General features: G+C 40.8%; 5 protein-coding genes across 5 annotated transcripts; 4 read left to right on the forward strand and 1 right to left on the reverse strand.

Moving 5' to 3' along the window:
- Window positions 1–1,120: 1,120 nt before the first annotated feature.
- Window positions 1,121–7,039, forward strand: L201_000933 (uncharacterized protein; the record flags this gene model as incomplete). Its single annotated transcript, XM_066216728.1, has 5 exons — window positions 1,121–1,282; window positions 1,417–4,361; window positions 4,414–5,650; window positions 5,715–6,860; window positions 6,944–7,039. 5 exons carry the CDS (start codon window positions 1,121–1,123, stop codon window positions 7,037–7,039), a joined length of 5,586 nt encoding a protein of 1,861 aa, XP_066072825.1.
- Window positions 7,040–7,406: 367 nt separating this feature from the next.
- L201_000934 (uncharacterized protein) lies at window positions 7,407–8,477 on the reverse strand (the record flags this gene model as incomplete). The annotated part of the gene is made up of 2 exons (XM_066216729.1): window positions 7,407–8,093; window positions 8,223–8,477. The coding sequence occupies 2 exons, from the start codon at window positions 8,475–8,477 to the stop codon at window positions 7,407–7,409; spliced, it is 942 nt and encodes a 313-aa protein (XP_066072826.1).
- Window positions 8,478–8,819: 342 nt separating this feature from the next.
- On the forward strand, window positions 8,820–10,584 carry L201_000935 (uncharacterized protein; the record flags this gene model as incomplete). The annotated part of the gene is made up of 9 exons (XM_066216730.1): window positions 8,820–8,883; window positions 9,030–9,322; window positions 9,418–9,546; window positions 9,639–9,725; window positions 9,797–9,893; window positions 9,951–10,021; window positions 10,084–10,311; window positions 10,365–10,394; window positions 10,453–10,584. The coding sequence occupies 9 exons, from the start codon at window positions 8,820–8,822 to the stop codon at window positions 10,582–10,584; spliced, it is 1,131 nt and encodes a 376-aa protein (XP_066072827.1).
- A 1,511-nt stretch (window positions 10,585–12,095) lies between these two features.
- On the forward strand, window positions 12,096–14,659 carry L201_000936 (uncharacterized protein; the record flags this gene model as incomplete). Its single annotated transcript, XM_066216731.1, has 2 exons — window positions 12,096–13,141; window positions 13,192–14,659. 2 exons carry the CDS (start codon window positions 12,096–12,098, stop codon window positions 14,657–14,659), a joined length of 2,514 nt encoding a protein of 837 aa, XP_066072828.1.
- Window positions 14,660–15,118: 459 nt separating this feature from the next.
- On the forward strand, window positions 15,119–17,016 carry L201_000937 (uncharacterized protein; the record flags this gene model as incomplete). The annotated part of the gene is made up of 5 exons (XM_066216732.1): window positions 15,119–15,143; window positions 15,631–15,935; window positions 16,049–16,417; window positions 16,551–16,667; window positions 16,780–17,016. The coding sequence occupies 5 exons, from the start codon at window positions 15,119–15,121 to the stop codon at window positions 17,014–17,016; spliced, it is 1,053 nt and encodes a 350-aa protein (XP_066072829.1).
- Window positions 17,017–17,149: the final 133 nt, after the last annotated feature.

Below are 17,149 nucleotides of genomic sequence, written 5' to 3' on the forward strand. Positions count from 1 at the left end.
AGCCTTTTCACAGCACTATCTCACGTGTAAACGCGTTACTTTTAATTGCCTTGAGCCGAATAACTGCCTAACTGGGAAATTCGGTTCTTGAAGAGATAGGAAAAACGTGGGAAATCGGGGATTTCTTTTGATCTTTTAACGAGAAACTGAGAACAAAAAGACAAAGGAGAGGCGCGTGCGTGCTTTTTCAACTCATCACCATACAGCTAAAAATTAAAGTGAGCTTGAGATAAAAGACAAAAGAGACAAAAGAAACCAAAAAATAGAACAAGTAAAATTGATTGATTCAGTTCAACATTACTTTTTACTAAATCTCCTGTATTGTTTAAAGTTTCACATCTCATCATTGACTGAATCCCGTTTTAACGATTTGAGATCGTCAAGTTCATTTCCATCTTGGTTTTGGTCAATCAATCTTCAGTAAGAAATAGATGCTGGATCAACTTGGAAAGATATAGATTAGAATACACAGACATTGATTGTCATTATAATTTCGGTTTCGGAAAACATTTCAACATCAAGAAAGGTCAAAGCGTCTTTTGGAAGTTTCATCATAACATCTACAAGCAATTCCTTGTTTTGTGTGTATTTGTTAAAGAAGAAAGCATTTAAAGTTGGTCACACACGGATTAAAGGAATCATCAACGCATTCAATCTCTTCCATTCAGATACATCGCCTTTCTTGAATCGCTTATCATCTAGGATAAAGGAAGCTTACTACTACTTTGGTAAACATTATTGGAGTCAACAGATTCCTATTAGAAAGGCTAGATTTGACTAATTAAACGGATACCTTTCGTGAGTTTTGAGTGATAATCTGATATTTTACCTAAAGCGGTTCAATCTCGTCAGCTTGGCTGCAACGCTACCTCTCTAGTTGCAGAGACCATCTCCACCCGTTGCATCATCTGCCCAAAATCTGTTCAGATCCCGTCTGTAATCAAAAGCTGATACCAGCATCCGTTGGTCACCTTTTAACTTAGATCATCTTAGCTCAACTTATGGATAAGTCAATCAACATAAATCAATAGAATTGGTAACCGGAAGAAGTTCACAAGGGGCATCAATTCCGTCATCACAGTATTACAACCTGAATACACCAGTCTCCGTACCTATCAAGATGCCTGCACAAGATGCAGTGGCAAGTGGATCGAGCTCCAGACGAGCAGGAAAAGAGAGTTCAAGATCATCTAGGAGGAGAATGGGAAGTACAGGACCACCTGTTGTACTGGGTGGTGGCGTGGGTGCAATAGGTAAAGCTGCTGAACTAGGTGTACAGAACGTGAGTCGTTATTCCAAGCTTCGCTGTTTTCGGAGACCCATAGTCCTGTGGGCGAATAAAAAATATTAAGCGCTAGCTTGCCGTCTATATACGTTATTTCAGAAATAGATATTAACAATTCTGAAAACGTTTAGCTCGGTCCTTACACTACAGTTTACAATCGACCTGCTACCCAACAGCAACGCTCGCCTTCACCTTCACCTATTGTACCAACATATATCCCCTCAGCGTATCCTCCATCGACCACTCCGCCCTTCTCTACACCTGCTTCCAACTTTCAACCGATAGGCGCATCAAACCAACAGAGTCATAGTGGTAAAGGCAGTAGCAGCAGGAGGAGTAGATCACCTGGACCCAATATTCATGCCTCTATGGCCAGTACCAGCGGTTCAACAAACTCGCTTTCTACTACAGCATCAACTTCTTCTAGGACATTGCAAACCCCTTATTCCTCGAAGACAGAACACAACCCTATCATAGCATCCTCGTCTGACACATTTGACTCTTCACCATCAGCGCCTTTCACAACCCAAAGAGTAAAATCCTATCATCAGCAATCTCCCACACCAAGCAGGACACAAGTTCCAGCAATGGCTCAAGGTCCATTACCACCTACGCCTTTGATGAATGAGATTCGACCTAAAGGCCCCACCAAACCACTGAAAATCCTTGCTAACAGAGGCAGAACACCGCCACCATTAGATCTGAAAGAAAGTCGACTGAGTCAAGATTGGACACATGTAGAAAATCCTGATCAAGATAAGAAACTGAGGAGTCCTGTTAATACAGAACCAGTCCTACCACCTCGAGTCAATTCTCGCTTGCCTACAGCCAAAATGGTGCCTATGAAGAAGGTGAGCAGCGACCTTGAAGCACCCAAAGATAGACCACCTTTCGAAAGGAACATGACAGCACCGCCTTTATCACCAACTCCACAACCGCAAAAAGGAGGAAGAAAGTCGCTTGATCATCTACGAAGTACAAGTCCTTCACCTGCACCTAGACAAACATCACTCAGTACTCCACCTGCTTCAAACTTAGATGCTGCATCTTCCAGTTCATCAAGTCATATATGGAAAACTACCACTCCTAAGCCCGAAAAGCCACCTATGTTCACCAGGAAATCAGAAGATTTACTTAGAACGTCAACAGAAATTGCTCCTACTAAGAAAGAGATACGAGCAATGCAGCAAAAGTCCCTAGGTGTAGCTAGTACTGTTGTTTCCACCCCACCACCTGAAATGGAAAGGAAAACGTCCGGTTTATCGTTGAAGAAAAGTTCCGGTGCTCTCAGAGCACTGTTCCAACGTGGAGGCAACGGGAAAGGTAAAGAAAAGGAATCCATGGACACTCCTCCTCTTCCCCGCCGCAAGTCAGGAGATCAACTCAGACTACCGTCTGGTAACGAATTGGGACGACCCTCAATTGGGTCTCGACTAACACCTTCACCTGTGCAAAATAGTATCTCAGCAGATTCGCACCAAAGACCATCATTTTCAACTGACCGAACAATGTATCCCACACCGCCCCCGATGCTACGTGCAGCCTCAACAGGTACAGCTTCGTTACTCAACGTTGCTGGCCCATCAAAGCCGAAAAAATCTGTCAGAGAAATTCCTGCACCGCCACCTGCTGTATCGCCAGTTTCAGCTCCATCAGAAGAATCACCAGAAACACCTTCATCCGAAATGATTCCTTCTTCTTCGCTGCCTTATCTCAGTGCAATGTCCAACCGAGTCTCTCTCGCTCCTCCAGCCGATATTACCCCTGTATTAGATTCAGAAGATTTGTCTTTTAACAGCAAGTCTCCTAATTCCTCAAGTTCGACACCCCGTGCTCTTGATGCTACACCGATCGACTTTTCTCCTATCAGACCTTCGAAATCACTCCATTTACTATCCTTACCAGATTTGAACCTGGATTTCGATTTCGCATTCGACCGGTTTGGCGGAAATGCTATCGGCAGTGGATCACCTACAACACCTCGACGATCACCTAGAAGATCGCCTAGAAGTCCTCGTAGTCCGTACAGAGGGTCTAGAGCTTCACCAATGGGGTCACCAGTACGATCATTCTCTACAAGGTCACCTCGAGCAGCTCCCGTTGCATCAAGATTGCAAAGAACAGTATCTGAACGAAGAAGATCACAATCCTTCGATGGCCCTGCGGGAAGTCTCCCTCTGCTTGACGAGTTTTGGAATACTTCTTCAGATATGGACTCTACCTCAAACACAGGTTTCATCTCTCCCTCAGTAGCCAAGTTTTTCGCTTCTGCTTCATCGTCTTCTGCTCCGATGCTTAGCGATTCATCATCATCTCCGTTCGACCAATCTCTTCCTGTTCCCCCGCAGATAGCTCAAGATAATGTTCGTTCTAGATCTAGGTCAAGGTCAACTTCTTCAGAATTATCATCCACAGATCACGCCAGAACTCCTTCACATGGTTCAACGACAAACGAAACTCCTTCTCCTTCACCCCCGCATACACCTCCCGAAAGACATCTAGAGGGATTAGGTTTCGGTGATATCTCCCCTGAAGGAACAATTATTGCTGAAGAGCCAACGCCTGTGGAGCTCAAGCAGGATCAAGTCGCCTCTAAAAAGCCTGTCGGTCTCAGTATAGCACCCGATATCCCATTGCCTGCAGTTCCAGCACTTTCACTTGCATCTCCAGCTCTCATTCAACCTCCTCAAAAACCTCAATTCGAGGAACAGAAAGAATCATCGAAACCTAGGAATAAACACCTATCCTTGATGAGCAGGAGCCAGGTTGTCAAACCCGATCCAAGCGCATCCATTCGAATACTAGCTAGAGAAGTGGAAAGGTTACTCTATTCATTCAAATATCCTTCTCAAGGTTTTACCTCTGCAGACCGAGCTACCCTGCTAAGGAACGAACTTTTGGATCTGATTTTGGAAGTGGACAAACGAGCTTACGATCAAAGCGAAGAACAAGCTTATGCTATGCTTAGAGTGGCATGTTTCGAATGGGCTGACGCTCTTTTGTTTGAATTGCGAGTCGAACAGCCGGCAAATGAGCGAGGTGCATGCTTAGAAGGCTTAGCCGCTGTAGTCGAAAGGTGAGATGCAGTTTCTCCTTTGAAGAGGAGATAACAGCTGATACTGTTCCAGTGCATGTCTTTCTGAGCGAGCATTAAAGAACTCTGCAGCTCATCAAGCCAGATTCACTCAAATGATGATTAGGTGTATGACCTTTGTTATGAGTAAACTCGGTGCCAAAGGTGTTTTCCACAATACACTTTTATTCAGTGGACGATTTCTTGCTTTCGCCTTCTTCAGAGTACCTCATGTTGGAGAACAATTGGTTACCGTATTGCAACCTCCTAAAGGCGCCTTGATGCGATTCACTAGAAGCATCTTTATGGGAGGAGCCCAATGCCACGTTAAGCCTGACTATCCTCAGCATCTCATTCCCCTTTGTTTCGACAACTCTAGAGCTTACACCACTCGATTAGCTTCCCTTTCAGCTGAATTCCCTACCGAAGAAGAAAGAGACGCTTTCCTATTCCAACCTGGAAACTGGCTTAGACGATGGCAATCGGATGATTCTGAACTTTTCCCAGCTTTCTATCGGGCATACCATCGACAACTCGCAATCTACCTTGGTTCAGTAGTAAAACACTATGAAACACTTAATCGACCTGTTCCAGCATCTGAATTGATGCGAGCTCCAGGATACGCTCATTTAGCAACGATTTTTGCCAAGAAATGTCATTCATATATACTTGGATCAGTCAATGCAGTAACGACTTCCTCTTCTTCAGCAAATTTCGAAGCCACTGAAACAGCTGGGTTTAGAGGTAGTCAAAAACCACCTGTATTGGATACTGCAAATCGAAGATTAGTGGAAACTATATCGACATTTGCTAATTTGAGAGTTATGATACCTGATCATAATTCAGGTCAAATGATGGAATGTGATGGTACACAGTTATGGAGTGATATGATTGATGTTTGGACCAAAAACTTGATATCTAAAACATCATTATACGCTCCAAAAGGTGTTTTCTCTTTATTCGATTTATTAGATGGTATAGTTGATCCACCATTTGAAACTACTGGATTCATCAACGGACTTGACATTCAACAACCCCAACAACAACCAATTTATTCATTACTGGATATACCTCATTTAATTCATGTTATCAGAATGATCTTGACTGAAGGTGAACATGCTTTGACGCTTGTCAAAACTATTGCGTTCGTCTTCACTCATTGGGAAGTCTTAACTGCTAGACCTGAAGATAGAGAAGAACTTTGTCTTGGTTTATTGCTACAAAAGGATTTATTCGAAAGATTGTTGCTGTTCTGGTCACAATCTGTCAGATCATATATCCTAAGACTTGTTGTGAGTGTCTCACAGCTAATTTTTTCATCGAATCGGGTAGTCATAGCTGACATCATATTTCTAGGTATTCCGTCTTGGTCATATACATACAAAGAAAGAGGATGGTACTGGTCATCTAGTCGAAATTGAGTCTGTCAAATTGCTTGAAACTCGGTTAGACAGAATCAGGCGCAGACACGAGGAGTTAGAACCCAAAGTCGTCGACATGCCTGAAGAAACCAATGACCTGGCTGTTCCACTTACACCTGTATCTGAAACTGGATTTGGAGGCATTACTCGAAGTAGATCTACTATCACAATGGTCGCCGAATCGCCCAAATATATGCCTCCTGTCAACAAAGCTGAAAAGTTATTAGGCTTAGGTCTTGGTATGGAAGGCTCAAACGGTCAAGCAGAAAGTAAAGGCGAATCTGATAATGAGGCTGGATCATCAGGTAAACTTGGTAAAGCGACCAAGAACTGGTTCAAGAAGTCGTTTGGCAACAAGAAGAAGAGAAAAGATTCGTCTTCTTCACCATCATCAGCTTCGAATTCACCTATAATGGATGAGAACGACTCTCCTAATACTCCATCTCCTTCAGGATCACCAAATATCGCTACAAATGGTCAATTCAAAGCTTCACCTAAGATTCCTGAAATCTATACATCTTCGCCTATCTCTTCAAATGAACAACATTCAAGTACGAGCGAGATATCCCCTACTGAAACAAGTTCGATAAACCGAAAAGGTAAACCTCCTACGATTATCACTACATCGCCATCTATGCCACCAGCATCGTCTTTGAATACATCTGATCCTCCTAAATCACCAAATACATTCTCATTCGAATTTGAATTGCCTACACAATCACCTAGATCCGATGCATTCGATCCTTCACCGGTACAGCCATTATCACCTTCCAAACCATTAGACAATAAATCAATACGTAGAACAAGTCAACCGCCAAGTCCTGGTCAACCTGCTTCGCCACATATGTCAAGATCATTTAGTAAACGTTCTAGTCTTTTGCCACCTAAAACTGCGTCTGCTTTGGAAGGTTTATTGGTGGACGAAAATGATAAAGAAAGATTAAGATCAATTGAAAGTCCTCTCAAAAATAAATTCCCCTCAAATAATGTGTTGAAACAAAAGGAAGATAAAGGTTATGATAAGAAATTACATGCTTATGCCATTAGGATGCTAGCTGAATTGGAAGATGCTCAAAAAGAGGTTAGTCATTCATTCACATCCCGTTTAATTTCGAGTGAAAATATATTCTGATTTGTCTGTTTCGTTTTCTTTATGATCAATAGTATGATGAATGGTGGTCTGAAGGTGGTGTTGGCAAAATGGATGGTGCTCCACCTAGATTGACTGTTGCTTGGCCATTCCATGATGGAGAGGATTAGGATTAACTTTAAGATGTATAGTTTGTCATTCTCTGAAAGTGATTCTTCTGGCAAATAGCCAAAAATCAAACTATGATCCTGTCGTAAATAGGAAGGAAAGTAATGCGTTCAATGCCTTCTATATATTGATATACGGATCTATATAGCACAAGTACAAATAATTTATCTGGATAATTACATCTTATTGTTGATATATACATAAATATATAGTATGAACTCGTTGAATGAGCAATGGGTAGATCTTATTCAATGGTATTAATTGTGCCGGGTATTTTTTATCTATTTTTCATATGGTTGTTTTCGATTGTGAGAAAACTGCAGAGAATCGATATCATGCTAATTCGCCTTGATTCAGACCAAAAACTGATCAAACTTCTTCAAAATCGTCCTCGTCCTCTTCGTCATCTTTCTTATCAATATCCATGGTATCAGTAGACGCCTGTTGTTGATGTTGAGGGATTGTTGATTCTGTCGTTGTAGGTATGCCCGGCGACACAACATTCTGTCCCGTCTGCAAGGTGTCACCTTGAGTATCTATTTGAGGATGCTCTGCAGTTACTGCTATACTGGCGGTTGTTTGCGGCTGAATCTGAGGCTGAGAAGGTGATTGCGTTACAGCAGGATTGACCTCTTGTACTTCATTTGTATTTTCTTTAGTGGTCTGTATTTGTTGAGTTTCGCTATTTGGGTTTGTTACAGTATGTGACGTTTCCTCTTGCGCAATGAGTTGGTTTTCATTTGTTCTATCATCCGCTATATTTGATTTGCTGTCCTTTACTGCTTTATCAACCTCATTTTCATCTTTAGATAAACCCAATAAACCTTTTAACTCATTTCCAACTTCCAATCTTCTTTTTACAATATCATTCCTGATTAAATCCATCTCTTTATCCCTTTTTTCAACTATATTTTGTTCATCACCTAATACCAATAATAATTTTAATTCATGTGATAAATCTCTTATATTTTGTGATGATCTAATTAATGATGATATTCTTAATGGTAAATGTAATGGTAATGTTGATGATATTAACGGTGAAGGTGATGTACCGATCTAAATTTAACAACGACAATAACAGAAAATAGAACAAGGCATTATATGTAGTTAGAACATGTTATGATAAATAAGAAATTTGTCCATATTGACAATATTTTATAATGTTACGAAATGTAGGTAACTTACATCAGCTAATTCAATCAAATCTTTTAATCCATCTAAAACACCTTTAATTTCTTTATCAATTCTTTCATTCCATCTTTCATGTTCTTTATCCAATAATCTTTGTGATCTCTCTTCAGCATTCAAATTTTCATTCTGGTCGTCTTCTGGAAATCTACTTGAATTACCCTGTCCGAAATTACGTCGTTTACTTCCTAATGTTGCTGAGGGAAGTGAAGTTGGAAGTAATGAATCGGTCTTGAATGGTTGAGATGACATCTTTTGTGAACTCTTTGATTTTTTAGATGCTTTTTGCTTAATAAGTTGCAGGTAGGTTCAGATGATACGATGATATCGCTGAAAGTTTACAACATGTAGCTGAGAGAGCTGTAGTCGTATAACAAGAAGAAGGAAGCAATAGCAAAATGCACGCACCATAACACGAAACTGGCCTTATCATGTTGACGCGAAATTACCCAAGTGGAGGAAGTCCAAGAAGGAATTTCTGACTTTGATTGTTTCTTCCTTTTCTTCTCCTTCTTTCTTTACTGCTATTCATGATCGATAATAACACTGCTCAATCATAAATTTAAATCGCTTGCAAGTACAAAGCTTGCAGGTATGTTGTTAAAGAGGCTCTCCGAATCCTTGCCTGCTGAGTTAGCTATACTTATACCTGAGCTAGGTGAGTTTATCACTCGATTACCGTTAATGACCACAACTCGCTTTTCGCTTTGTGACTTGACACAGGAACGAGCGATACACGAGATTCCAACAACTGCTTTTCACAGTATCAATAAGTAGACTGAAGCTAACCTCTGCCAATCACAGATGCAGCAGGAATCAAAACGACAGAATCACTCATATTTTCTTCTACATCAACTATACTAAACCTCGTTCCTATATTATCAAATATACAACTTGATTACCTAATCTCCGAATGTCTAAGGTTGACGGTCAATCCGGGAATCAGAGCTGATCTAATCAATGTCGACTGTGACGAAGAAGAAGAGGAAACAGGTATATGGAAAGGTACTGGAATAAAAGGTGTTGATGGATTATTTGAAGGATGGGACGGAATTGGTTTGATTGAAATTGCTAGTCCTAAGAAAGTTGGGAAATCTGTGAGTCATCATCGACATACCTGCTGACTAACAATATCAGCCACCGGGATCGTGAAAAGACTTATCAACAGCTAACGGGCAACTTGATCCTATAGCTTCTCGCATTGCATGCTGCGTTACGAATATTATGCTCAGATGAAGAAGTGATATGCAGATGGATAGATACGGAAGGTTCTTTCTCACCTGAAAGGGCAAAGCTGATTCTTGAAGCTTTTGGTATCGAAGTGGGTCGATTTGGAGCTGCAAACTTGTAACTTGTGCAGCTCGACTATCTCAAAGATCACGAGCCAACTGAATTATGCACATTACACAATAGGAACCCAATCCAATCCTCAATAGATTAGTAGTCATAAATGCCTTTAAATTGGAAGACATGTTTGATGCTATCGCGCAACTAAAGGATGTGGGTTCTTTTGCTCTTAAAGGTTATCTGATATCGATTCTCACACTAAATTAGCTGATTTGTATATGTAGTCCATAGCCGACCAAAATCAATTGGAAACAAAGGTTTTAGTGGTGGACACCATATTTACCCATTTCAAGGATCTGTTATCTGCTACTTCTGCTCAAGGTAAGCTATCTCTTGGTAGCGGGTATCCAACAGCTTACATATTTGTTCTCACATCAGGTCACGCCGAGCTAATCGGCCTAATGGAGGAGGTAGCTGAACTCACTTACACGCAAGGACTGGTATCGATAGTATGTCTATTCTCATCCTCGATCCTTCGTTAAAGATACGTGCATGCTTACATGCTGTTTAGATAATCAATTCAGCAGTTTCTGCACACCCAACCAATTCCCAGTCATCTTTCAACAAAATTGATATTAAACCTGCACTTGGTGCATCATTCACGTTCACCACCGATATAACTTTACTCATACAGGAGACTGGAAAAGTCTTTGGACTTATTGATGCTGAAGAGAAGGAAAGGATACGTAGTGCACCTGGTCTAAGAGGTTTGGTAGAGGTTATCCGAAGTCGAATCTCAGTAAGCTTTTCTACAATGCGTGGTCATTGACGATAGCTGACAATTCAATATAGACTATCGGCACTTGGGCTGTATATGAAACCGTAAGTTATATCATTTTTGCCCACTTTCCATTGACTAATTTGCCCGATTTGGCTATAGGATGGAATCAAGCTATTCGACGTTTTACCACCTCATGAAGTTGATGAGCGAAGTACACGTATATCAGCTGGATTACCTACTGGTCCATACAGACCTACACATGGAGGCTTGGCCCAAACACTTATTCCTTGAATTACAATGGGGAAAAACCTGCTATACGATTCGGATGATATATCAATCATCAGAATAGATCTTACAAAATTCCGCTGCCAGCTTCGCTTTGAATCAACTTGGTAATGATCGGATAACCGGCTGGCCAGTGACCGAAGACACCTTCTATCAGTTGACTGTAATCTTAGCTTGTGGGGTCCCCATGAATTGGCGCGGGAAGAGATCAACCGGCATTCTTCAGATTACAAGGATGAATAGGTGATTGTCGTGAATACAGAATAGCTATAGAAGCTATCACAAATTTATGTTGTATGCATTTGCATATATTGGACTTCTGATGCAATTTGATGATTCTCAGCTACCAAATCGTCTCTTTTATCGTGTGTTGCATGTGAAATCGTGCGATCAATATTGTCATAGTTAAGGCAAAACGTTGAAAAAAACGTTATCTATGGCGATTAGAAGAGTGATTACGCTAAGAAAGTTAAATAAACCCTGAATTAGAACTGGAACTTGACATTCAGATTACATATAATTTCCATGTTTTACTTACATTTATCTGTGCACATATTAAAGAGGAGAGTAGAGTTTCAATTGCGACTACTTTTTTACACACTTGACATTTGCGCACCTGTGATGACTCACCTCCTACCGCTCACTCACTAACAACCGGTTTTACAATACCTTTGTTTCTTCTTCTACCTCCTTTCTTCATCATTGTCCATTATTAGATGTAGTTAATCTTTATCCTCTATCGAGTAGATAGATAGTGCGGATCATCTACATCAGCAAGCTGAATTGCCAAATTACAGTCGCGCTTGATACCGCTTACACAGCTCTGCGATACGATTCACATAGGTCAAGGTAATTAGGTGAGACTTTCCGCTTTCATCCTGATCACTCTTTTGTCCCACTGCCTGTCATTCTCAGATATCAAACCACCTTCCCTTGATCCTTTCATCTCGTACTTCGTTCTCTCTTCTTTAATTTATCTCTCTATCGAAGACAGCTCATGTACTCTACAACAATAACTGATAATCTTAATCGGGTAAATATACAATACTACACCAGAACTCAGCGATAACCCGCTACTCGCATACTACCATATTCAATACATTTGCCGCTCGCTTTACTGTCCTACTCTTGCAGGTATGTGTTTTTATGTTCAACGTCTGTCGACCCCCCTATAACTCATCGTATAACTCATGTCTTATCACTTATGCTCTCGTTGCTCATGCTCGGGATGTGTGCTGATAGCTAATTATCCTAAATCATTTAAGAGACATCGCTGGACCGGATAAGGCCGAGGAAGGTGATTAGTCGTTCCATAAACGCTAAGTTAGGTCCTGTAAGATAACCCGGTGAGTATTGTTACTCTTACTTATCACCTCGCTCTCGACTTCTTATCCTCAACGCCATAGCATCTTCATCTCCCGGCCTCTGTCTATCCTAATCCTCCAATGTGAATTTATACACTATACATCAGCTGGTTTCGGGTTCCGCTAATCGCTTGTATCCCGTCTAGCTTCACCATGACTCAGTATAAACCTCTTGCAACGCCATCAACACCGTCTCAGCAATCATCATCCACCCTCTCGCCGCCATTATCCCCTTCGTCGTCCCATCCAGCACCATCAGATGACGATTTCCCTTCTGACTTGTCTGATTCCTGGTTGGCGATAGAGGAATTAGAGGAACGGTCATCTGTTGGACCCTCGGTTTTAGGAGACGTTTTCAGCGATACCAGTAGCGACGATCACGGAGTTGACCACGAAACCCAATCTCAGTGGTCAGCGTCATCAGATGGCGGAAGGGATGCTGATATCGAAGACGGAGGGGCAGTCATTTTGGAACCCCAATCGAATGAAGTCAATTCCCCGTCATTAGACGGTTACACAGATGCTGAAGCTTCCACATCGAAACTCGACTCGTCCATCGATACTCTACATACATCATCCGATCAAATTAGGTTGATTTTTCCTGATGGTGCATCCTTCACGACCTCATCGTCCGGCACCCTTAGCGCTGGATTTACTCCAAGTGCATCTATTAGTGGTTTAACACCGATGACTCACCCTGATCAAGCTCCTCGTCCTAGAGCAGTAACGACTGTAGAACCTGCCATTTCTACAGAGGTCGCCTTAGGTAAGATGTCACCTAGAAGAAGCTCAAGCCCAGTCAGAAGAGGCATCGAAGATTCTTGGTTGAAATCAAGTAAATTATGGACACCACTTAAGCAGGAAAGCGTCAAATCATTACCAAACGCAAGCGAATACCAGCTGCTCAGAAGCACTGATGACCTGGAACGAGTAGAGCAAGAAGTCATAGGAGACCAGAACTTGTTTGGGGGGTTGAGGATGCCTATTGTGGACATTCAAGCCGAAAAGTCTGACAAGAGCACTACTGTCGACAAAGCACAAGATTTTCGAGAACTCCACAATGTCTTAGAAGAGAAGAGATTTCGGGTAGGCGATGAGGCTCGTGATAGCCTCAAAGATAGAGCGCTTGAGGGGCTCGGAGATCACAGCGTCCTCGCTTCGAGCAATGTTAATGCGATGAAGACCGCTGCGAAGAAGTGGTGAGTTGTCAACCGGTCATCTTCTGAAGAAATACTAATAGTATGTCTAGGTTTACGAGAGTTTCGTACTTCGCTCTTGCTTCTTTCCTGTCGGTGACACTTCTCCGGACATTCGGCTCAAATCTGTTCGTCCCATTTGTAGCGGAACCAACGATCAAAACTCAGCCTACCGAAAGCATCCTTTCAGCGGAAGTCACCAGATCGTCATCCATCTGGGATCGCGTACCTTTCGTTTCTCCATTCGCTTTATCTTCGCTGAATTCACCCAACGAGCCAACTCATACTGCCGTTCAGCCGGATGCTCGCCTTATCGATCAAGCATTTTCAACATTATCATCCATACATCAAAGGCTTTCTTCGGCTGCAACGGATTCTCCCTCTTCCCTCAACGTGCAGAAAGAAGGATCGACCTCAGAAAAAAAGCAAAAAGACGTCACCTCACGCTCCTCCACTTCGTGCTGTTCCATATCTGTCAGAAATAACAATGTCGCTTTGACTATACCTCCATTGACTCGACAGCCTGACGGCAAAGCATCTATCGCCAGAAGGTTGTCACGAAAGCTACTTCGAGTGAACAAGACGGATCATAGCGAATCCAACGCAACTGCTCCCGCACAATCACCTAACCCAAGCTGTACATGCAGCCTATCAACCACCGCCCAAAATGTCGTCTATGACAGATTAGCAACAATTTTTGGTCCAGCTTCAATCTATGGTCTTGCCACTACTCATCACCTGGGTCACATCCTCCAACCAATATTGGCGAATCTAGAAGCGGAGCTTCGCCTACTGTACAGTCTTACAAGTCAGATCATTAGACAAGGCATTACTGTATCCAATGCTACCATCCACCAAGCTGCCAAAGGAGCTGTTATCGCCATGACTTCAGTGGACAACACTGTGCATCGCATTAATGATATCGCGCATAACTTTTTCACTTCTCATACCCCTTTCACCCGAAATCAGCCTCTCGCAAGTGCTTCCGATATGCTTGACTCAGTGTCCGATTATATCGAAACACATTTTGACGCTCTCGCTGACAGCTTGGAAGAACAAGCCGAAAACATGCAAGAGAAAAGTTGGGATCACATATATAAAGCTCGAAGAGGTTTAGATCGATTGATCAGAGACTACAAGAAGATGCGAGGTGTAGAAGATGAAATTCAGGTTCACTTTACAGATATCGAAAAAGATGGACCACTGCCTTTCTCTCATATGAAACGCAAGAGATCCGGCAATGAAGGATCTCAAGAAGGAGGACTCCGACCTACACGTAGAGGGGAGGCTAGAAAAGAAAGAAGAAAAGAAAGAAAGGTGATGGAAAAAGCATTAAGAGGAAATAAAGTGAAAATTGTACCACCACCTCCACCTATTCCACCCATGGAGAAATCTTCTAAAGGTAAAACGCTTTTGGATATGGTACATCATGTAAGTATTGTTGGTCTATCTTTTGTTATTGCCTGCGAATTAAATGCTAATCACAATTATAAAAAGGGCGCAATGGCGCTTGTATTGTGATTCGGATTGAATGTTCTATTATCGTCTCTTTTGATATCATTTCCTTACGCTTTTTACCTGCAACACTCATTTCCCCTGTTCCCCTCAATTCAGACGATCTCTTCAATCGAGGGTGATCGCCCCATTAGTCATATCCAAGTTCCTATATCCTCATCCTCTCAATCCACCATATTTCGTTGTATATATATTTCTACGTTATCTTCTTTTACAGGTTGTACATAAATTTTACTATAACTCGCCATATTATGTTGCTACTTTACTCTTCATTTGTACTATTTCTCCGTTTTGAGATCGCGCTTTCTCGTTGTAAACTTCTTATACTTTACCCACTTATATGTTTATACTTAGTTTCACACCGATGTCTGTTTGTTAAGAAAGAGATATATATGAATTTATGATCCAATGTAGCTTGCAAATTTAGCACTTGTAAAGCCATGCAGTCCCGTATTCTATATTTGAATGTATTACAAACGGGCCGGAGACGGTGAGTAACGTCAAAAGGTTATAGTAATTGATTAAATTTGTAGATATGTGCCTTGGCAGATGATGATTTACGGATGAGGCCGAGAAGGAGAATTGATTATCAATCGATTGTGGAGGACTTGTTGATGACGTGAGATTATATTGCAGGCGATTCGATTCCAACGTTGTCTATAGCTGTATTGTAAACGTGGAGTCCATCTGCGTTGAAACTTTGGACTGGAAACGCGCTTGTTCAGCATCTCGACGGTAACGTTCTCAACGATTGATAAACAAGCAAACATCCACTTAAGACCTTTGTAGAGAATCAAGCGGTTTCTGCCTCTTCCTCTTTGAATCTCCCTTTCCACGATTTATTGGTTGATCGTTCCTTTCGATTCAATACATCTGACTCTTATTTCTCTTCAACCTCTATAAATCTTATTTGATATCTTATAAAATTTGAATTCACATTTCTAGCACTTTTTATTGAAAAATATCAATTAAATTAGCACCATTACCATTTCATGTATTATCAGCATTTTCACCTTTACCAGGAACAGGTTCACAAGCTGCATTAATTATATATCCATCAACATCAGATCCAAGATGGTTAAATGATAATTTTTTATTAAAAATTTCAGCAGATTTTAATTATACTGCTACTGTACATTTAGCTCCTTCACCCATATCAAAAACATTAGATGAAGATAAAGTTGCTATAATTGATGAAAATCCTTTACAAGCTAAAGCTCACCATGAAAATAATGAAAAAGAAGAAGGATCTTGGGAGATTAGATGGTTTACACCTAAATCTGTAAGTTTTTATACTTTTTTCGAAGATGTGGTCATCATCACATAGGGATACCTATACCTATATGGAGATTGCTGACTATAAGTTATAAACCTTATATAAATACGCCAAAACAGGAACTAGCTTTATGTGGTCATGGAACAATATCAACATCATATATATTATTTAAAAAATATCCAAATTTAGAAGTAATAAATTATATTAATCCAATTGCAGGTAAATTTTCATCAAAACGTATATCAAATAATAATAAACAAATTGAAATTAGTTTACCTGGTTTAACAGAAGATATTATAAATCAATTAGGTCAAGATCAAATACATAAAGATCAAGATAAACTCAAAATTGCTTTTGGATTAAATAAGGATGATGAAGATTCTATTTTGAACGTATCTGAATTACCTTATGGTAATAAAAAAACATTGATAATTCTCTTCAGAAGTGATATAGATTTGAGAAGTTTGAATGTTGATATCAAAGCTTTGGTAAGTTTTCAGACCATTTATCATCCAGATACGTTTCTGCATCCCCCTCGTAGATTCCTCATGACTATGTGCACCTTTTTCATACTATCTCTTTTGCTGAATAGTAATTGATATCCTATTCGTTACTCTGTAGGGCGAGATTGCAGATGGTCAAATCATCATCAGTCAGATATCCACCGAATCAAAGGAAACTCTTATTATAAGATCAAGGATGTTTGGTCCTGGAATTGGTATACAAGAAGATACTATCGTAAGTTATCGCTCTCCTAATCATCCATATCATCCATATGATCGTTTATAAAATCCCTCAATAATATCCGTTAAAACACACAAAAGACCGAGCTGACTTATTCCGCTTACAGACTGGATCAGCTCATGCATATCTAACAACTTATTACCTACAATCAAAAGCAAGACGATTTATACCTGAACATCTACAACAGAAAGATCCTAGAGAAATTACAATAGAAGCTACGCAATTAAGTGAAAGAGGCGGAGGAATGAATTGTATTTTAGGTGATAATAATACAGTTAGATTGATAGGTAAAGTACGAGAATTTGGAAAAGGACAATTGGTCGATGATGATGATGATTCATGATTAGCCAGACAATATTCCCATATTTTTATAGCATGCAGAACCCAAAAGGTATAAGACAAAGGAATTTATTCCATTTATCTTGTATGCGGTTGTACCTATGCGGACAAGGTACAAAGGTGCACAGTCTCTCTCT

The sequence above is a fragment of the Kwoniella dendrophila genome, chromosome 1, assembly GCF_036810415.1.
Source record: "Kwoniella dendrophila CBS 6074 chromosome 1, complete sequence".
NCBI classification, from domain to species: domain Eukaryota; kingdom Fungi; phylum Basidiomycota; class Tremellomycetes; order Tremellales; family Cryptococcaceae; genus Kwoniella; species Kwoniella dendrophila.